Consider the following 14,805-nt stretch of genomic DNA (forward strand, 5'->3'; position numbering starts at 1 on the left):
CCTATGAACACTCACAGCAACTAAGCCCCGCCCACATGAACACTAACAACCCAGTAGAGGCAAAGGATCAGTGGGCGAAGAAGAAGGCCGGCAGGCCACGCCCCAAGGGACGAGATTGGTTCTCGCTCGGGAGGAAGAGGAGTGCGCTTCTTCTGCTGGGTCCGACAAGAAGCTGGCCATTTTGGTGCTGAATTAAGTGGAGGGCCAGTGGAGCTTTTGTTGCGTCGGCAGCTTTTATAAAGAGGTTTTTGCTGTGGTGCTCTTTGGGTGAGCTGGAGGCCGCGTTGTGCTCAGCCAGGCAGTGGAATCTGAAAGTAGGTGGTCTTCACTGCTCGCCCGACGACTCTGGGCGCCTTTGACGCGCGGGCTTTTCGTCAGCGGTCGCCATCTTATGTGCTTCCTGAGCATCGTCACCACCACTCTCCTCAAAAAGGGCGACTTGAGGCCAAAGCTGAGTGCCGGACGGCCAAAAAGGGATTTTATTTTCTTTCATCTGTCCCCTTGTCTGTTTTTGAGTCTGTATGTGGAAGTACCTCAGATAGGAATTTTATTTACCTCAACATTTATTTAAACATTTCCCTCCTGCATTTATTTTCATTAAATTATTTGTTGAATTTACTGTCGTGTTTACTTGTTAGTGGTTTTGGAATAAACCCGTGTGTTCTGTTCAGGTAAACGCTTCGGCTCCCTTCATAATGCGCACGACAGAAGTACCGCCATTTTTTGGGGTGCCGCCTCAGGAGTAAAACTGTCTTGGTTATCCATCATCCAGCGGTCTTAACCACTGGTGACAGGACAGTATTTATTGAGACATGCACATGGAAAGAATAGACTGTAAAAAGCAATACACAGAATACCAACCAACAATACATCTGGTCCAATCTGTGTTGGGGAGGGGCTTTTGATGCGCCACTTGGGCAGCCTGAGGGGTGAAATATTTATCTCCCTTTGTCACGACCCCAGACACCACCACAGGCAACTTTGGTGGAGTTCCGTTATGTATTCCTCATCATCACTGGAAGGAGTTGGGGGTGCAGCTGGAACGCTGGAGATGTGTTTCTGCGCAATGCGTTTCCCACCAGCCTTCACCTGCTTTCAGTTGCGGCTCCTTTGGAGGCAATGCCATCTTCGGCAGGAATGAAGTATCAGGAGAAGGCACCCGGACGATTTAGGAAGGATTAGACAAGATGAGGAACGAGTGGGTGCAGGACAACGCTGGCTGCCAACGTGGCGGGAATCCTCGAGCTACCGGGTTCAACCTGGTGCTATGGTAGGCTATTGGGCCACAATGCAAACGTCCGAGGATCCTCACAGCCTCCTTTATCATAGCATTCATCGAAGAATAGGGTCCAATCTGTGTTCGGCAGGAATGAAGTATCAGGAGAAGGCACCCGGACGATTTAGGAAGGATTAGACAAGATGAGGAACGAGTGGGTGCAGGACAACGCTGGCTGCCAACGTGGCGGGAATCCTCGAGCTACCGGGTTCAACCTGGTGCTATGGTAGGCTATTGGGCCACAATGCAAACGTCCGAGGATCCTCACAGCCTCCTTTATCATAGCATTCATCGAAGAATAGGGTTGTAGTTATTAGCCTCAGGCTTCGGCATCATAGCTGTGGATAGTTAAAGTTAGGCGATTGCGTGGGGCAGAAGCTAGGCCAAAGTGCAAGTGAAAGCGGAGGTGGGAGGAATGGAGGGCATGTTGCCAGGAAGGGGAACGATCCAAGGTGGCACAACATGGCGACAATGCCAAAGGGTGTGCATTGCTCTCAATCAGAGATCTCTTCGTCTTACAATACTCTCGAGCGAAGGGAGTCAGCATAACTATTAGCTAAATTTCACCAGCCCACTTAAAATCAACCACTCGGGCAAAGCCGAATAAATTTCTCAGGGAGTGAAAAATTGCACGTATTCCATTTATTCATGGAAAATAAAATCCACCCTTCGAGAAAACAACTTTTGATACGAGTCTTGCAACATGGACTAAGACCAACAATCGGAATACGGAATTGTAAGGAAATGGCTAAACACTGACTCTCTACCTGGTAGGATGTCGGAGAGGTACGCACACTCCCCTTCAAGCTATATAATCTGGGTTTGATTCCTGAACCGGCTATAAACTGTCATACTGTGGGTTCAAAGGCAGGGCGAGACATCCAATGTGTGTGCCGTCCTCGGATGGACGTTAAACTGGGCATCCTGTCTGTCGGCATTAGGATGATCCCAAGGGCCCTAAAAATTATGAGAACATGAGGTAAAAATGTGCACACGTGCTTCATAGGGGCCCATTGTGATATCTTTTCATGGGGCCCAAAATCACTGGTGGCGCCCCTGGTCAGCATTAGCTGGAGGACATTAATGATCCTGTGGTGTCCTTCTCGAAGAGAAGGCGAGGTATCGCCTGCACCTTGAACAATTACAAATACCTGCTCTAACCTACAGAGGGGGATTTACATCATCGGCACCGCCACACCCTCAGCCAATGATGCATACCAAAGAAGACGAAGAGGAAGAAGATGAAAAAGTGACACTCAAAAAAGACACGAGATAATCTTCTTAAAATAAATTCCCAAAACGTGAAAAAATGTCACCAAACCACATGCCGGCTAAATGGAAAGGGATCAAGTAAAACCTGTAAAGTTGCATTGCATCATGGGTAGACCTTATACTTCTCCAAACGTCAGACAACACATCTTGTCAATCAGATATTGTTGATAATTAAATCCTAATTATTCTTACAATCCACGACACCGTTTAAACTCCAAAGCAGATTCTGAAACCGGCTTGATCGTCCTCACATTAACAGCTCACAGCTTGCCGATGTTTGGAAAGCAATGTAATCACCACGGTGTAAGAGCACACCGTACGCAGTCATTCATGTATTTTTCCCTCCGGGGATGTTGACACAACCTCTGATCTAGTAGGGGTGGCGACGCAAACGTAGTAGGGGGGAGGAGGAGAAGAAGGGCGGTGTGGGGGCAACTGAGATATACATATATATATATATATATACATACAGTGCATTCAGAAAGTATTCAGACCCCTTCACTTTTTTCACATTTTGTTATGTTGCAGCCTTATGCTGAAATCGTTTAAATTCATTTTTTCACTCATCAATCTACACTCAATACCCCATAATGACAAAGAGAAAACAGGATTTTAGAAAGTTTTACAAATTTATTAAAAAGAAAAAACTGAAATATCACATTGACATAAGTATTCATACCCTTTGCTATAACACTTGAAATTTAGCTCAGGTGCCTCCCATTTCTCTTGATCATCTTTGAGATGTTTCCACACCTTGATTGGAGTCCACCTGTGGTAAATTCTATTGATTGGACATGATTTGGAAAGGCACACACCTGTCTATATAAGGTCTCACAGCTGGCAATGCATATCAGAGCAAAAACCAAGCCATGAGGTCGAAGGAACTGCCTGCAGAGCTCAGAGACAGGATTGTGTCGAGGCACAGATCTGGGGAAGCCTACAAAAAAAATTCTGCTGCATTGAAGGTTCCCAAGAGCACAGTGGCCTCCATAATTCTTAAATGGAATAAGTTTGGAACAACCAGGACTCTTCCTAGAGCTGGCCGCCCGGTCAAACTGAGCAATCGGGGGAGAAGGGTCTTGGTAAGAGAGGTGACCAAGAACCCGATGGTCACTCTGGCTGAGCTCCAGAGATCCTGTGTGGAGATGGGAGAAACTTCCAGAAGGTCAACCATCACCGCAACACTCCACCGATCTGGGCAGAGTGGCAGAGTGGCCAGACGGAAGCGAAACAGTTCAATCTTGGTTTCATCAGACCACAGAATCTTGTTTCTCACAGTCTGAGAATCCTTCAAGTGCTTTTTTGCAAACTCCAAGCGGACTTTCATGTGTCTTTCACTGAGGAGAGGCTTCCGTCTTGCCAGTCTGCCATAAAGCCAGATCGGTAAAGTGTTGCAGTGATGGTTGTCCTTCTGGAAGTTTCTCCCATCTCCACACAGGATCTCTGGAGCTCAGCCAGAGTGACCATCGGGTTCTTGGTCACCTCTCTTACCAAGACCCTTCTCCCCCGATTGCTCAGTTTGGCCGGGCGGCCAGCTTTAGGAAGAGTCCTGGTTGTTCCAAACTTCTTCCATTTAAGAATTATGGAGGCCAATGTGCTCTTGGGAACCTTCAATGCAGCAGAATTTTTTTTGTAGGCTTCCCCAGATCTGTGCCTCGACACAACCCTGTCTCTGAGCTCTGCAGGCAGTTCCTTCGACCTCATGGCTTGGTTTTTGCTCTGATATGCATTGTCCGCTGTGAGACATTATATAGACAGGTGTGTGCCTTTCAAAATCATGTCCAATCAATTGAATTTACCACAGGTGGACTCCAATCAAGGTGTAGAAACATCTCAAAGATGATCAAGAGAAATGGGAGGCACCTGAGCTAAATTTCAAGTGTCATAACAAAGGGTATGAATACTTATGTAAATGTGATATTTCAGTTTTTTCTTTTTAATAAATTTGCAAACCTTTCTAAAATCCTGTTTTCCCTTCGTCATTATGGGGTATTGAGTGTAGATCGATGAGGGAAAAATGAATTTAAACGATTTCAGCATAAGGCTGCAACATAACAAAATGTGAAAAAAGTGAAGGGGTCTGAATACTTTCTGAATGCACTGTATATGTATGTATGTATGTATGTATGTATGTATGTATGTATGTATGTATGTATGTATGTATGTATGTACATCACGGAAAGGCCAAAGTAAGAAAACTTGGGTAAGATTGTACAGACAAACCTGAGATGATGTTTCTCTGAATTAACCCCTCCCCCTCGCTCCTGCCCCGCCCCCTCCAGCCCCCAGTCAGGGAAAGCTCAAAATCACCCAGTTCAGTTACGGTTAAGATGGCCAAGCACTTCTGCCATGCCACCTTTCTGGGCAATGTACTGCTCTTGCTCCTTCGGTATATTTTCCACGATCTGCCCTCCAGTTTGGAGCTGGAACCGGTGCAAAACATGCATTCAAATGATTCCCATTTCACCTGGAAGCTTTGATGGCAAAGCTTTTGGTAATAGGAAGATGTAATAGTGGGGCAACTTAGCATAACAATTGTGCATTTTGTGAGGAAAGCACCAAATTTGGCACACTAGTAGACTATCCTATTATGAACAGATTTGGATATTGGATATGAACAATCCCAGATTGGATTTTTTTTTTTTTTTCTTTTCAAGCCATTTTCCAAAATGGCCGCTAGCGGTTACTATAATTTCACAAACCCTTAGTGTACCAGTCGTTCAAAGGATAATACTAACACTAACATTGGTCTGAACATTTATTAAAAGCTGAATTAAGAAAAACATAACCTGTAGCCACCTCAAGTTTAAAGATAGCCGCCATTTTTCAAGATGGCCGCTAATTATTTGTTGTACCGGGCGACTATCTCACTCATAGAAATTGATCGAGTTGTCTGATTTAAATGATTTTAGTGTCAATTTGCCAAAGTTAGACTATTCTAAAACATAATATTTAAAAACTTGCATGCCACTAGAAAATCAAAGATGGCCGTTTTGTTTTCAAAATGGCCGCCACTAATGGCATCGAGTTATTCACATACTAGTGAACATCTGTTTACTGTTTGGTATGATATCGAAATTGTTCTGAATCAGTGACACAGTCTGCTCTGGTTTTGTGACACCAAATCAAATTGTCACTTTCTTTGACCATTATTGGACCTTTATTAGTAAATAAACCTTCACTGTCAACCTGCATTCCTCTCAAGTAAAGTAGATATGTATCATAACAGTAACCGCTGGCGGCCATTTTGAAAAATGGCTGCCATAGCCATCAGGGGCTGAATCTGAGATGGCACAATATCCAGATCTTTTCATAATATGATAGTCTACTAGTGTGCCAAATTTGGTGCTTTCCTCACAAAATGCACAATTGTTATGCTATATTTAGCTTAGCTGCCGGACTATAACCTTAAAGTCAAACTTCAAACGTCACTCGGTGGTGTAATGGTTAGGGTGTCCGCTCTGAGTCTGGGAGGCCGGAGCTTCGAACCCCAGCCGAATCATAGCAAAGACTTTAGAAATGGTACCTGCTGCTTCCTTGCTTGATGATCAGCATTTAAAGGATACAACACGGACAAACAACTATACCACAGGTTGGCATCCATGGCGAGGAAGAAATTATTCCTCCATTGCCATGCTGAGTGCGGAGAAAACAGCGACGTCGTAAAAATGACGTCGCTGTTACCCAGAGTTATCACTGAACCCAATCTCACCGACTGTTTGTGTGAAAGTCCAGTCTGGTGTTTTCTCGTGTACGTGTCTGCATGTGTCTGTGGTTTGTATTGCACTACTCCACGAGCTATTAAAGAAAGCAAATGGTAAGATACAGTATTTCAGTACAGATGAGTTTGTTGTGAGACGGTTAACAAGGAACACCAAATAAATTTGATGCAGGAGGTCATTTGGCCCATCATGCCTGTGCTACATCAACGCCAGATTAAATAAATCCATCAAAACGACTTAATATCATTGGGTGATGGGGAGGAGTGGCAAAGAACAGTGCAAAGGCCTCAGGGACATCACCAGGGTTAAGAAAAATTAATTTATGAAGTTATATATTTATTTATACTTGGTATTTTTGGTATTTTGCGTGGGGAGAGGGGACGAAGGCAGTTTTAGGATGAGGAATGCACAAACACCGACGACAATATCTTTTGACAGACACCGCAATCACTACAGATGTGTGCAATCACCCTTTGACAGACACCACAATCACTACAGATGTGTGCAATCACCCATTGACAGACACCACAATCACTACAGATGTGTGCAATCACCCTTCCATCGGTTCAATGTACAAGTTTGCAAAATGTGATTTTAAAAGCATTAAGTGAATGGGGCTGGACAGCCTAGACACCAGTGGTTGTTAAGCTTTTTTGGTGGTTGCACCCCTTCTGTTCTCAGAATACTTTCTCATACTACTTGTCAAAAATCTATGACTTAGGACTAGTCTTAGAATTAAAGACTTATAATGAGATTATTAACAGTTAGCACTCCTTTATTTTCGCAACAAAACCACAAATACAGCATGTTTTGCACCCCCAGAAACGACGTCTCGCACCCCCACAAGAAATGACGTTTCACACTCCCAGAAACGACGTATCGCACCCCTACCAGAAATGATGTTTCGCACCCCCACAAGAAATGGTGTTTCACATCCCCACCAGAAATGACGTCTCGCACCCCCACTAGAAACGACGTCTCGCACCCCCACTAGAAACGACGTCTCGCACCCCCACCAGAAATGATGTTTTGCACCCCCACCAGAAATGATGTTTCACACCCCCACAAGAAATGACGTTTCACATCCCCACAAGAAATGACGTTTCACGCCCCCACCAGAAATGACGTCTCACACCCCCACCAGAAATGACGTCTCGCACCCCCACAAGAAATGATGTTTCACACCCCCACAAGAAATGATATTTCACACTCCCACCAGAAATGACATCTCGCACCCCCACCAGAAATGACGTTTCACACCCCCACAATAAATGACGTTCCACAACCCCACCAGAAATGACGTCTCGCACCCCCACCAGAAATGACGTTTCACACCCCCACAATAAATGATGTTCCACAACCCCACCAGAAATGACGTCTCGCACCCCCCACCAGAAATGACGTCTCACACCCCCACCAGAAATGACGTTTCACATCCCCACAATAAATGATGTTCCACAACCCCACCAGAAATGACGTCTCACACCCCCCACCAGAAATGACGTCTCACACCCCCACAAGAAATGACGTCTCGCACCCCCACCAGAAATGACGTCTCGCACCCCCACCAGAAATGACGTCTCGCATCCCCACAAGAAATGATGTTTCACACTCCCACCAGAAATGATGTTCCACACCCCCACCAGAAATGGCGTCTCGCACCCCCACAAGAAATGACGTCTCGCACCCCCACCAAAAATGACGTCTCGCACCCCCACAAGAAATGACGTCTCACACCCCCACCAGAAATGACGTCTCGCACTCCACCAAAAATGACGTCTCGCACCCACACCAAAAATGACGTCTCGCACCCCCACAAGAAATTACGTTTCGCACCCCCAGGGGAGGGTGGTGCATGCACGGTGCACCCCAGGTTAAGAACCATTGGTTTAGACGTACGCACACTCTCCTCTGAGCTGTCTCGCCTGGGTTCAAATCCCGACCTAGCTATAAACTTCCATCCTGATGTTTCACAAGCAGGGTGATTAATCAGTCGGTGTGCCGACCCTAAACCGGGCGTCCCATCTGCCAGGATTAGCTAGTGGACGTTTAAAGAACCCACGGGGTCCTTCACAAAGAGTAGGCGAGCTATCTCCTGCACCCTGGCAAAATTACAAATTCCCGCCCGAACGTCAGGCCCGACCAACCGGTTCGTGAAAGATTTGGGGGAAGATTTTCCGCCGGCCAAACCCACAAGAACATGGGAATAATTGTGGCTGTAAAGAGGAAGAAGAAGACGATGTGTGTAAGGCTGTTATGGGAAAGGGGGTATTAAGTAGGCCTATATAAGGTATTAATAAGCACATTGAAATTAAATTGGAAATAAAATCTTCACCTTTAATATATACCATCGTCGTTAGAAGTACTAGTACTGTAGTAGTTATATTTCCGTGCTATTTACACACAACACAGTCAGTGGAGGATGTGAGCAATGACCGCCGTGATCGCTGAGAGAAAAAGCAAAGCGTCAGTGGGACGTCGGGTAGCGTGTAAATGGTCTCACCAATGCGCTGTCCGACGGGCGAGCCGAACGGGTTGGACACGAGATCCATGAGCGACATGATGACGGGCGAACCACCTCAACCACAACAACAGTTCCGTCAGGAGCTCTGCGCCGCACTGCGCATGCGCGGACGACGCATCGTGACGTCAGCGCGCACGACGTGATTTATTTATTGACGTTTTTACGGAGGACGCTCCATTGTGAAGCACCGCTGTTTTGGGGGTATAGTAATGGGGTTAAGCCGGCTGATGTCCACATCGTTAACTCACTCACCTATACTCCCCCTTCGTCGCCCTTTACCGTCACGTCTGTGGAATCACCTTTAGCATCTGTCCAATGGTCTTGTCCTTCCAGTTCTCGTTTCGGCTTCACCTATTTGCCGTTCCCATCTGAGCACGTAGCCGATCCCATCTGAGCACGTAGCCGATGGGATGTGATCCCAGGTTTAAATCCCATTAGGTTTTCATCCCCTTGTAGGTTGGCCTCCAGCGTGTCCCTAAGTCGGATTGCATCCGTCAACGAAGGTGGACATAGGTTATGTTTTTACCGCTGTCTGTATGTCTGTCAGTCACCTGCAGGTCACAATTTCAAACCGATCTTCACGAAACTTCACCAAATGGTAGAGTTGGTTTAATAAGGAAGAAGCCTAATGATTTTGAGGTTAAAAGGTCAACACAGGTCAAAGGTCAATAACTTTGTCAAATTTCTAAAATCGTCAATTTTCATCCAATTGCCTTGAAATTTGAAGAGGATTTGCATATCAGGTCACTAAATTCAACCACCAATTAATTTTGAGGATTCCCTTTTCCTTTTTTGATTTTTTGATTCCTTTTTTGAGGTTTTAGGGATTCCGCAAAGATCGTGCTCTGTACGACATCTTTCTTGTTTGTCTGTTTATTTATCTGTCTGTTTGTGACATAGGCCAAAGCTCAACAACTTTTGTCAAATTTCTAAAATGCTAAATTTTAATCCACCATCTCAGATTATTCCCCATCAAAAACCATGATCTTTTCTACCCCATTAAACCACCCATTACCCACCAAATTTCCAGTTTTTCCTTCCTGAGAATTGGCTTGAACTGTATCCATACATCTTGTTCACTCAATGTGTCCTCCCCTTGTCCTCGTTCTTCCCCATATCCCTTATCTCTGCATGTCACCCTCTATTTTGTTCCTCATCCCTATTGTTTGTATTGTGGCGGGCACATCTGGCAATAATTCCGCGCACCAGTGGGTGGCGCGAGCGGCCAGGCGTGGAACTGGAATGCATGCCCCGCCTTTCGGCCGACCGACCACGCCCGAGGACAAGGCGTGGCCTCGGGACATATATGCGGGATCTAAGCTCGGGCCCGCCCAGTGCTGAAGTGCGAGCTCTTAATAAAGACTCTTTTTGTAACTACGCGTTGTGGCCTACCTCTCTGGCAATCGAGTCGTGTGTGTGTGTGCAGCACCACACTACACTGGTTAGCCCGCTTGGTTCAGCTGTTGCTGACCCCCGAACGCGCCATGGCTACCAACACCGTCGCAATCAAACTCCCGGAGTTTTGGGAAGCGCAAGCCGACGTTTGGTTTGTGCAAGCCGAAGCTCAATTTCAACTCCGGGGCATCACGGCGGACGAGACCCGGTACTACCACGTGGTTGCCGCCCTCGGGCCCGGCACTGCCGCCCGCGTCGTGTCCATCCTTCGGCGCCCGCCGGGCGACCGCAAGTACGAGGCACTCAAACGTCTCCTCCTCGCCACGTTCGGGCTCACGGAGGTCGAACGTGCCGACCGCCTCCTGGACCTTCCCGCCCTCGGCGACACACGACCATCCGTCCGGATGGATTTCATGCTGTCCTTGATTGGAGACCAGCGCCCGGATTTCTTATTCCGAGCGCTTTTCCTACGCCAGCTACCAATACAGGTACGCCTCGCGCTGGCCGGTTCCAAAATAACGGAACCCCGCGCCCTGGCTGGAGAGGCCGACAAGTATTTCGCGGCCTGCGACACGCGGTCGATGTACGGTGCTGCCGTAGTGGATCCCGGCGCGGAGGCTACAGCGCCCCCTACTCCTCTCGTGGCCGCTGCTATGCCCCACCCACTACCGCCGCCGCCACCACCACCGCCGCCGGCACGGCCGCCGTGGGGGCCACCACCGCAAACCTGGTGCTACTACCATGCCAGGTTCGGCTGCAAGGCTAAAACGTGCCGCCCGCCGTGTTCTTTTGACAGGTCGAAAAACGACCGGGCCGACACTCACTTGCGGCCATGAGCGTCGGCCATTCTGGCAGCCTCCTGTTCATCACGGACACCTCGTCCGGGCGCCGTTTTCTTTGCGACACGGGAGCGCAGGTAAGCGTCCTCCCTGCCTCTGCGTCCGACAAGCAAGCCGCGGGCCAGGGCCCCGCTTTGCTTGCCGCCAACGGTACACCCATCCGCACATTTGGGAAGCGTTGCCTCTCACTGCGGTTCGGAGGACAGCGCTTCCAATGGTCGTTCGTCACCACCAGCATGCCAATGGCCCTGCTCGGTGCGGACTTCCTATGTGCGCATGGTCTGTTGGTCGACGTTAAGTGCAGACGTCTCGTCCAGGCCGAAACCTTCAGCTCGCTCGCTTGTTCGCTGAGCGGCTCGTTGAGCAGCTCGCTGAGCGGCTCTTGAGCAGCTCTCAGCGGCTCTCAGAGCTGAGCGGCTCTCAGAGAGAGCTGAGCGGCTTGCTGAAAAGTTCCGTCCCGGCGAGTTTAGTTTGTACGCTTCCGGCAGCGGACGAGTTTACCCGCCTCCTCGCCAGTTTCCCAGCCCTCACACGGCCCACCTTCTCAGCGGTGGCCATTAAACACGGGGTGGAGCACCATATCCCCACGGTCGGGCCGCCGGTCTATGCCCGGGCACGCCGACTCGACCCCACGAAACTAGCCGTGGCGAAAGTGGAGTTCGCCACGCTGGAACGGCTGGGGATCGTACGGCGCTCCAACAGCGCTTGGGCCTCTCCTCTGCACATTGTGCCGAAGCCCGGCGGAGGATGGCGGCCGTGCGGTGACTACCGCCGGCTCAATGATGCCACCACCCCCGACCGCTACCCGGTCCCGCATATCCAGGACTTTTCCGCCCGGTTGGCAAACACGACCGTGTTCTCCAAGGTGGACCTCATCCAGGGCTACCACCAGGTCCCCGTACAACCGGACGATGTCCCAAAGACGGCCATCATCACCCCTTTCGGCCTCTTTGAGTTACTGCGAATGCCTTTTGGGTTGAAGAATGCGGCCCAGGCGTTCCAACGGCTCATGGACAGCGTCTTGCGCGACTTACCTTTCATCTATGTCTACCTGGACAACATCCTAGTTGCGAGCGCGTCCCGGGAGGAGCACCTGCTCCACCTCCGCACGCTTTTCGAACGCCTGGGCCAGCATGGCCTAAGCATCAACCCTGCAAAGTGCAGTTTCGGCGTCGCCACCATCGACTTCTTGGGGCACCGCATCACCAGGCACGGGGCCGTCCCTTTACCGGCCAAGGTGGAGGCGGTCAGGGATTTCCCGTGCCCCCGCACGATCAAGGGGCTGCAGGAATTCCTGGGCATGGGAAATTTTTACCACCGCTTCGTGCCCCATGTCGCCAAGCTCCTCCGCCGCCTGCACGAGGCCCTCCGGGGCAAGCCGGGCAAAGGTGACATCGCCTGGTCGGAGCCGATGGCCGCGGCATTTGCGGGCGCAAAGCTGACCCTGGCTAATGCCACCATGCTGGCGCACCCGGCGCCCGATGCACCGATCGCCCTCACCACCGACGTGTCGGACTACGCGGTGGGCACGGTGCACGAGCAGTGAGTGCGTGGTGCTTGGCAGCCGCTGGCGTTTTTTTGCCGGCAGCTTCGCCCGCACGAACGCCGCTACAGCACCTTCGACCGCGAGCTGCTCGGGCTCCACCTGGCGGTCCGACACTTCCGCCATCTGCTTGAGGGCCGCCCGTTCACGGCTTTCGTCGACCACAAGCCCCTTGTGTTCGCAATGGCCAAGGTCGCCGAGCCATGTTCGGCACGGCAGCAGCGTCACCTCTCTGCCGTGTCCGAGTACACGACGGACATCCGCCACGTCGCGGGTAAAGACAACCCGGTGGCGGATTGCCTTTCCCGGTCCGTCGCACACGCGGTCCACCTCGGGATCGACTATGCCCGGATGGCGGAGGACCAGACCACTGACCCCGGCGTCCAGGCCTTGCGGACCGCCGTCACGGGCCTCCGCATCAACGAGGTGCCGTTCGACGTCGCGGGCACGGCCCTCTTGTGCGACGTCTCCCTCGGCTGGCCTCGCCCCATCGTGCCCGCTGGCTGGTAGCGCCCGGTTTTCGATGCCATCCATGGCCTGTCCCACCCGGGCACGACGGCCTCCCAGAAGCTCGTCGCGGCGAAGTTCGTCTGGCATGGCCTCAGGAAGAACATCCACGATTGGGCCAGGACGTGCCTCGCGTGCCAGCGCGCAAAGGTCCACCGCCACACCCGGGCCCCATTGGCCCCGTTTACGGTGCCCGAGCGTCGGTTCGACCACGTTCACGTCGACTTGGTGGCACCTCTGCCCCCCTCGCGGGGGTTCACACACCTCGTCACCATGGTGGACCGCACCACCCGGTGGCCGGAGGCCATGTCGCTGGCGGCGACAGCTGTGGCTGACGTTGCGCAAGCCTTCATCGCCACGTGTGTTGCCCGGTTTGGCGCCCCCTCGGACATCTCGTCCGACCGCGGCCCCCAGTTCACCTCGGAGCTCTGGGGCGCGGTGGCGCAAGGGCTCGGCGTCAAGCTGCACCGCACCACGGCCTACCACCCCCAGGCCAATGGCCTGTGCGAGCGCTTTCATCGCTCCATGAAGGCCGCACTCCGGGCCAGACTCCACGACGGCAGCTGGGCCGACAGGCTCCCCTGGGTCCTGCTGGGCCTCAGGACGGCGCCCAAGGATGACCTGCGCGCGTCCTCGGCGGAGCTGGTCTTCGGACAGCCGCTGCGGGTGCCAGGCGAATTTATCCCTGACTCCACGGCTCCTTGGTCCGTGGCGCAACAGCGCTCCACCCTACAGGAGACCGCCAGGAGGTTTGCCCCGGTGCCCACGGCACACCACGGTTGCCCGCCCTCCAACGTCGCCCCGGAGCTTCGCACGGCGGAGTACGTGTTCGTCCGGCACGACGCCCACCGGGCACCGTTGCGGCCCCCGTACGACGGGCCTTTCCGCGTGCTGGAGACCGGGGCCAAACATTTCACGGTGGACATCGGCAGGGCTCCAGAGTGTATCTCCGTGGACCGCCTCAAGCCGGCCCACCTCGATCTTGACCACCCCCCGCCAGCAGCTCTGCCTCTGCGTCGAGGCCGCCCACCGGCGGTCAGACCCCCGGCACCCCCCAGCCCCGCCGTCCCGCTACCCCCCAGCCCTGCACGCATCGTCAGGGGGCGTTTCGGCCGGGTCATCCGGCTTCCCCGCAAGCTCACCCTTCAGGTGCGCGGGAATTCTGGGCCCGTGTGGCGGGCACATCTGGCAATAATTCCGCGCACCAGTGGGTGGCGCGAGCGGCCAGGCGTGGAACTGGAATGCATGCCCAGCCTTTCGGCCGACCGACCATGCCCGAGGACAAGGCGTGGCCTCGGGACATATATGCGGGCTCTAAGCTCGAGCCCGCCCAGTGCTGAAGTGCGAGCTCTTAATAAAGACTCTTTTTGTACCTACACGTTGTGGCCTACCTCTCTGGCAATCGAGTCGTGTGTGTGTGCAGCACCACACAACAGTATCTTTCTGATCATTTGCTTCTGTTACGTCCTGATCCGTTCTATGTTCTAGCTCTAAAGCTCTTCTACGTCGACTTTGTATACAATTTCATTTTAAAGGGAGTCCATTCGTCCTATCATGACTGCGCAATTGCACTCACCCACAGTCCTATGCTGCATACATAGAAGATGAAGAAGTAGAAGAAGAAGAGGAAGAAGAGGAAGCAGAACATGCCTGTTCTCTATTAACATCACTGTAACTCATTAACTCAGTACTGTATATCTGTTTATTGACATGATTTCACTGGGGGA

At 51.4% G+C, this 14,805-nt stretch overlaps 1 protein-coding gene across 4 annotated transcripts in view; it reads right to left on the minus strand.

Moving 5' to 3' along the window:
- Positions 1-8,921, minus strand: part of LOC137427914 (TOM1-like protein 2) — a 60,122-nt gene extending 51,201 nt beyond the window's left edge. For 3 of the 4 annotated variants that reach the window (XM_068117729.2, XM_068117728.2, XM_068117726.2), the window contains exon 1: positions 8,774-8,914. In XM_068117729.2, coding sequence (XP_067973830.2) covers positions 8,774-8,831 — 58 coding nt within the window. In that variant the 5' untranslated portion in view covers positions 8,832-8,914. Of the gene's footprint in view, positions 1-8,773 lie in introns of all 4 variants that reach the window. The other variant, XM_068117727.2, reaches the window with a different exon arrangement.
- Positions 8,922-14,805: the final 5,884 nt, after the last annotated feature.

The sequence above is a fragment of the Myxine glutinosa genome, chromosome 5, assembly GCF_964187855.1.
Source record: "Myxine glutinosa chromosome 5, kmMyxGlut1.1, whole genome shotgun sequence".
Classification (NCBI taxonomy): Eukaryota; Metazoa; Chordata; class Myxini; order Myxiniformes; family Myxinidae; genus Myxine; species Myxine glutinosa.